Genomic DNA, 7,845 nt, shown 5'->3' with positions numbered 1-7,845 from the left:
CGACCCCATGTGGGGTCCCGACCCCAAGGTTGAAAAACACTGACTTAATCACTACACAGCTATGATGGTGTTCAGAGGTTGAATAATTCACAGTTAATTTCAGACCCTGCAGTCAGAAAGGAGAAACAGTCGTGGCAGGGTGAGTTTAGTGCACATGGTCCTCTTCATGGCTGATTTATGAAGGGGGGGCAGTTTTCAGCAGGGAGTAGAATTCGGCCCAACACCTCCCAAATTTATTGTAAACCTCGTGTTCAAGCCTTTTCCTACTACTTACTCTTACTCACTGACCGCCAGTAAGTCCAGATGACCTTCTGACAGAAACTGTCTCCAAAATTACGCAGCACCGTGATGACGCCATTGTAAGTCGAGACATGGAGCGGAAACCAAAAAGAAAAAAAGAGCCCCTTTTTTTCCTGTTTGTTTATCGCATCCATCCCATCCATCCCGCCAGGCTCAGTATATTAAAGCCAGACACGCCTCGCTGCTCCCATCTGTGCGTAACGGCCCCGGTGGTGAACCGCATGTGGATTCTTGGAAAGCAGAGGATGAGACTGCCAGAGAAGGTTCCCGAGCTCACCCCTTATCTTTTACTTATGGGAATAAACGAGGAAGTCCAGTCCCAAATGAGCGGCAGACAGAAGGAGCCATCACTCACCAACAGCAGCGCGTGGATGTACGCGACCATGGAAAACCCGAACTTTACGCACGACCCAGCGCACATAAATGAGACTGTGGTTCAACGCTCCACAGCCCAGCCTGTCAACTCAGCCATCACTTTACCCATTTTTATGTTCGCTGGAGGCGCCATTGGAAATTTAATAGCCATAATAGTTCTGTCGGTGTCGCGGCACCGGCAGAAATCGTCCGCGTTCTACACCCTGGTGTGCGGGCTGGCGGTGACGGACCTGCTGGGCACCTGTTTGGCGAGTCCGATCACCATCGCCAACTACCTGGACCAGGATGTGCTGACGGACAGGCACCTGTGCGAGTTCATGTCCTTCGTGTTGCTCTTTTTCAGTCTAACCGGACTCAGCATCATCTGCGCCATGGCTGCGGAGCGCTACTGGGCCATCTGCTGCCCCTACACCTACCAGAGCTGGGGGGTGGACCGCCGCTTCGCGCACAGGTTCCTCTTGGTCATCTACATCAGTCACATCTTCTTCTGTTGTCTCCCGATGATGGGCATGGCGCAGAGCGAGCTGCAGAAGTCCCAGACCTGGTGCTTCATCTCCTGGGGGGCCGCCTACTCGGTCCTGTACGGGGCCGTGAGCCTGGCGCTCATCCTGGGGACCATCCTGCTGAACCTGGCGGTGTGCGGCGCGCTGCTGCTCATGCGCCAGAGGACCGCGCAGAGGCCGGCGACCAGAGCCAGCGTCCGGGAGCGGTGGAGAGCCCTGTCCTCCGCCGCGGAGACGCAGATGATCGCGGTGCTGGTGATGACGTCAGCCGTGGTTCTGGCCTGTTCGGCTCCGCTGGTGGTGAGTCCAAAACCCCGGACTGACAGCTGTGATACGGAAGTACAGGCCATTTAGGAAATAAAGCAAATCTGAATAATACCTGCTGAAGCATTCCACACACTGATGTAAAAATCTGTACCTCCGCCAAGTCAAACTGTGCACTCTCAAAAACAGAGGTGTGACATCAGAACATTTATGCACCTGTAAGGACATTTTTAAGAATGTTCTCTCAAAAGTACAATATTGGTCTTTAGGAGGCCAGAACGTCACCTTTAGACTATGAAAAAGGCTCCAAAGTTCTGTAAAGTACAAATGTGTTCTATAAGGAACCCTGCAGCATTAAAAACTGTGTAGACCATGAGAACAGGCTTTAGGCTAGGACTGAACAGTAGGACTAATTAGAGTTCAAACATTAGGCTGAGTGCATTATTTATTATAAATCATCATACTGTAATTATTCTATATTATATTTAATAATAATTTGTTTTAATTTAATAGCCCAATTAGCTCAATGATAATAGCCTAATAATGTATTTATCTTATTAGAACCTCTGATTATTGCCATAATCTCTGTTTGATCCAGTTTTCATTCACACCTCCATGTCTTGATGTCATAGCTTGCCTATACTGTTTTTTGTTTTTTTTTTTCTCAATTAGGCCATCGGTTCAAACTTTAAACATCATGGCATTATCAACTATAGGAGAGTTTTCTTTCTATGTAAAGTACTTAAGGTACAAAAATGGACCATTTCCAAAGGGTACAGGAATGTCTCTCAAAAAAGCACCCCCCCAGAGACAAGCATTTGTAGCCTTTTAAGTACAAGCTGGTACCTCTGTTTTTGAGTGTGGTTTTTATTTGTAAATGTGTAGATTCTGCCTGTGTGAACTTCCTTTAAAGCAGGGCTGTCAAACTCCTTTTAGTTCAGTTCCACATTCAGCTAAATTTGATCTGAAGTGGACCGAACTAGTAAAATAATAACATAATAATATATAAATAATGTCAACTCCAAAGTTTTCTCCATGTTTTAGAGTAAAAAAAGTACAGTTACATTATGAAAAGGTTTACATCTACAAACTATCCTTTCAAAAGCTGTGAATAAGATGAACAAACTGAAAAAATAATGTAATTTTAACAATATTCTGCCTCAGTTTATCATTTCCACATGTACATTAGAACTTAGAGGTCACAGTGAATATACAAACACACAAAACATTTAGTAACAAGTGGAATATTGTTAAAATTGTACGTACTTCTCCTAAAACATTTCAGGTTCTTCACATTTTTTGCAAAATTATCCTTTGTTTTAGTGTAGATACATGAAAATATTTACATTTACAAAGAGAAACATTTGGAGTTGTCATTATTTCTATGTTATTATGAGTGGTTGTATGTGGTGGTATGACTGGTTTGATCCACTGCAGATTGAACTGGTCTGAATGTGGAACCTGAACTAAAAGCATTGTTAATATCTTAGTGTGATTTTTGCATTTCACAAATTCATCCCCAGGGCCGGACTGGACCCTTTGGCGGGCCGGATTTGGCCCCCGGGACACATGTTTGACACCTGTGCTTTAAAGTATCCTGGAGGCAATATCTGATTTTCTACATTTTTAAAGCAAAATCTGTACATGGAGAGAAAGTACAAGTCAAATAAATGAAGTGGAGTAAATGTTTCTGAAGTCTCTTAGACCTAACCAAGCCCACAGAGGTGTGCACAGACAGGGCAGTACTTCTACTCTGGAAGTGTCTTTATGATATGAGGTCTGGGGTCAACCTTCAAGACTTCCAGATTAATATTTCTCTACATTTAACCTTTCCTAAGACATTAACAACATTTAGGCTATTACATTGTCCCCTGCATTTTGCACTGACTTACACAAAACTGAGGTAGTCATTTTTGGACCCAAGGAGGAACGTCTTAAAATCAGCATGCAGCTCCAGTCACTTCAGTTAAAAACTTCAGACCAGGCCAGGAATTTGGGTGTTGTCATGGATTCAGACCTGAATTTTAAAAACCACATACAAACAATTACAAAGTCAGCTACTATCACCTCAAGAACATTTCTAGGATTAAAGGACTGATGTCGCAGCAAGACCTTGAAAAACTTGTCCATGCATTTATCTTTAGTCGAGTTGACTACTGTAACAGTATCTTCTGTGGTCTGCCTAAAAAGTCTATTCGACGACTGCAACTGATCCAGAATGCTGCTGCTCGAGTCCTCACTAAGACCAAGAGAGTGGACCACATCAGCCCAGTTCTCAGGTCTCTACACTGGCTCCCTGTCTCTCAGAGAATAGACTTCAAAATTCTCTTACTAGTATATAAAGCACTGAATGGTTTAGGCCCAAAATACATCAGAGACCTTCTAGTCCAGTATGAACCATCCAGACCACTCAGGTGGTCTGGTGCAGGTCTGCTCTGTGTTCCCAAAGTCAGAACTAAACATGGAGAATCAGCGTTCAGTTTCTATGCTCCGTATATCTGGAACAAACTACCAGAAAATATCAGGTCTGCTGAGAGTCTGAGTTCTTTTAAGTCCAGGTTAAAGACTCACCTGTTCACTGCTGCCTCTGACTAAAAGGCTTTTGACTTTTTAAATTTTATATTCTCTTTGAAACTCTGCACTGCAACTCTTACTTTAATATGTGTGTGTTTTTATTTTTATTTTTATTTTATTTTATTTTATTTTGATTTTATGTGTTGTTTTCTTACTCACTGTTTTTAATCACCTTTTATATGTTTCTTTTATAATGTTTTAAATGTGTTTCTTTTTGTTTCTTTTATTTCAATGTCCTGTGTGAAGCACCTTGAATTGCCTTGTTGCTGAAATGTGCTATACAAATAAACTTGCCTTGCCTTGCCTTACACAACTGTCCTCAACTTATGGGCCTGTTTTTTGATTTTGCAGCAAAAAAAAAAAAAAAAGAGTTGCAAATCATCAACTCTTAGGTAAAGTAACCAACTTTACAATAAGACGGTAGCTTTTTGCAAATAAAGTATAATTACACAATAATTTTGGGTTCTGTTAGGCTACATAGTGAACTGATAGTTGCTCCTGTTTTTCCTGAAAAAGTAGCTGTTTGAAGCTGCCTTTCCCACAAATAGGGTTTTAGATGCATTTTACTGAGCCAGTACTTAGAGTAAGACAGAAGAATAATGCAATGACTTCATTACTTTCTTAGCTGATATGTGAGGAACAACACACTCAAAAGGTGATTTTTAACCCTTAAAGACCTAGAACTAGTTTTGTGGCAACTTCCAAATGAAATTATTTTTAGGTGATTTATCATCATTAGTTAAATATTCTACTCTGCATTTGGCATTTTTCTGTGAAAATTATGTATTCTATATTTAACTCACTGATCATGCAGATGTATACGAAAGTTGAGAATTCAAAGGTTATTGAAGAAAAAGTGACTTTTTCAACAAGAAATGTCATTAAATGAACACAAAAACAAGTGTCTGTAACATCTATCTATCTATCTATCTATCTATCTATCTATCTATCTATCTATCTATCTATCTATCTATCTATCTATCTATCTATCTATCTATCTATCTATCTATCTATCTATCTATCTATCTATCTGTCTGTCATTTTTTCTATTTTTATTCATTTTGTTAATCATTTTGTTCTTTTTTTCCCATTGTGTTTATTTTTTGTTCATTTTCATGTCCATTTTGCTCAGTTTTTATTCATTTTGTGAATCATTTTTGGCAGTGGAAGAGAAGAGCTGTACAAATATTTTTCAGTTTCAGAGGTTGTATAAGGAAAGAATAGAGAAGCTTTATAAAAGCATGCAATGAAATGATTTAACTTATGGATGCTGGATTTGTTTTATTTGCATTGACTATCAGGTAAACTGTTTACTGTAATAACTGTGATGGCAACTTCTCTGATGTAAGCAGATGTTTCAAGAAAGGGGCAGGTATTAGAAGTTTTCTTCATCCTGCTCCTTTCCAATCATTTAGATTGGAATGAATGAATAAAATTAAATGAAACATTTTTTGTTCTTTTCTTTATTACATTTATTTTTTGTTCATTTTCATGTCAATTTTGCTCAGTTTTTATTCATTTTGTCCATTTATTATGAATTTAATGATATGATTCTGTTTTCCTCTCCCAGGTCCGTGTGTTTGCCAACCACTACGTGCCTAAAACTGACCCCGATGCCGACCGCGCCGCCATCCTGATCGCTTCAGTGAACCCCATCCTGGACCCCTGGATCTACATCCTCCTCAGACGGTCTCTGTTCCGCCGTTTGAGGACTTTGTCCAGGAGGGGCAGCAGCGCTCGCAGTGCCTCCCACCCCTCCCCAGAGAGGAACCTGTTCTACCCAGACATCATGAGGGACAGTCATGTGATCACACAGCTCATGTGCAGCGCCAATGTCATCACCCAACTGCCCACCACCGTCAAATTCACCTCGTATGACGCAGAGAACCTCCAGCAGACGTAAACACGGGGACTCAGGACCCAGAGGGTGGATTCATCATTCTGATCCAGAGACGTCTGTGAGGGGTCTTCAGGTGGAGAGGACCCTCAGCGCTCCAGGATTATTTGTTAAACACAGGAAAAGACTGTTGTGACCTGCAGACAGACGACTGATGAAAGGGTAGATGCCCCTAAAGCAGGGGTGTCAAACATAAGGCCTGCGGTCCAAAAGCAGCCCGCTAAAGGGTCCCATCCAGCCTATGGGATGAAAATGTGAAATACAAAACTGAAAACATTTACAGATATTAACAGACAAGGATGTTAAAATCATTTTAGTTCAGGGGCCACATACAGAGTAATATGATCTGAACTGGATCAGACCAGTACAATCTGTATTATGATACTGGAAGGTCCCAGTGGGTCTGAGTGTGTGTGTGTGTGTGTGTGTGTGTGTGTGTGTGTGTGTGTGTGTGTGTGTGTGTGTGTGTGTGTATCTGCGCAGTTCTGAGAAATTGAGACGTTTGTAACAGACCAGTTTGGTACTGACAGTTGAGGAATAGTCCCATCTCCACATTAAATATCTCAGCAAGTTGATAGGAATAATGTTTTGGGAGATATTAGTAATTTTGGAATACAATAGCCTTACAATCATGTTGCCATGACGGTTGACATGAAGCACAGTACCATGCTGCATGATGGGAAATGAAGTTAAAAACAGGAACGACATATTCACTAACTTCAGTCCCTAAATATCAGTATTAATATGACCTGTGGTTCCACTCAGGTCAACGCACCAGTTCTATCATAATAACCTGTAAATAAGGACAACTCCAAATGTTGGTTTGCTTAACGTGAATAACCTGAACAAATATGAACAACCTGAAATGTCTGAAAAGAAGTGTGATTTTAACAGTATTTGATACTAAATGTTTTGTGTATTTGTCGATCCACTGTGATCTGTAAGTTCGGATGCACTTGTGTAAATTATGGTAAATGGACTGAGTGCATTTTCTCCACCTTCACGGTGCCCAGAGTGTTTTACAAGGCCTCACATTCACACACACTCATACACCTGTGGGCAGCTGCTGCCAAGCAAGGCACTGCCAGACCCTACTGGGAGCAATGTAGGGTTCAGGGTCTTGCCCAAGGACAGTCGGAGCCAGGATCTTGGTCATTGGAAGAGCTGCTCCACCAGCTGAGCCACAGCCACCCCAGTTACAGACTGAGGCGTAATACTGTTAAAATTGCACTTATTTTTCCTAAGAAATTTCAGTTTTTTCATGTTATTCACAGTTTTTAAAGAATAGTTTATAGATGTAAACATTTTCATAACATGTCATGTTATTATTTTCTGGCCCGGCCCACTTGAGATCATATTGGACTGTTTATGGCCCTGAACTAAACAGAGTTTGACCCCCTTTTGTAGATCTACTGAACCAGTGCCTGTTGCTGTTGTTGACTCTCAGCTGTGATCTGTGTCAGCTCATCACGCCTCTCGTCCCTCATCATGTCCTTCAGACTTTGGTCTCATTCGTCCTCCTCCAGATCAGTCAGAGACAATGGAGAAACTTCAAGGAACATCTTATTCTTATTGTCTGTCATTACCTTTCAGAGGTTATAGTTCCTCTTATATGTCATGAATACTCATAATCTGTATCTGGAAAAATAAGAAGTCTCACCTATCAGCTGTGGATTCTAACCTGGGTTTAACAGGTCGAACTGTTCCACTCCTTTGTCACACTTGAAAATGTGCATTCTCGTGCATTTTTGATTGTCATGTGACTAGTGATATGCATTTTATAACCGTTTTTCCCAATTATTTAGGGAGGAGATGTACTTTGTGGGTTATAGGTGAGGAGGTTACACTGTAAGAAATGCTGCACTATAAAAAATATTTGACCAGATCATTTCTTTTTGAGTCTGTTCTGCCCATGGGAGGGGTATTTATTAT

At 41.2% G+C, this 7,845-nt stretch overlaps 1 protein-coding gene across 1 annotated transcript; it reads left to right on the top strand.

The window, feature by feature from the left end:
* Positions 1-324: 324 nt before the first annotated feature.
* On the top strand, positions 325-6,135 carry LOC115417483 (prostaglandin E2 receptor EP4 subtype-like). Its single transcript, XM_030131425.1, has 2 exons — positions 325-1,478; positions 5,587-6,135. The coding sequence occupies exons 1-2, from the start codon at positions 372-374 to the stop codon at positions 5,917-5,919; spliced, it is 1,440 nt and encodes a 479-aa protein (XP_029987285.1). The 5' UTR covers positions 325-371; the 3' UTR covers positions 5,920-6,135.
* The last annotated feature ends 1,710 nt before the right edge of the window (positions 6,136-7,845 follow it).

This window comes from Sphaeramia orbicularis, chromosome 4 (genome assembly GCF_902148855.1).
Source record: "Sphaeramia orbicularis chromosome 4, fSphaOr1.1, whole genome shotgun sequence".
NCBI classification, from domain to species: Eukaryota; Metazoa; Chordata; class Actinopteri; order Kurtiformes; family Apogonidae; genus Sphaeramia; species Sphaeramia orbicularis.
Note: the sequence above shows the minus strand (reverse complement) of the source record. Positions and strands in the feature narration are given on the sequence as shown.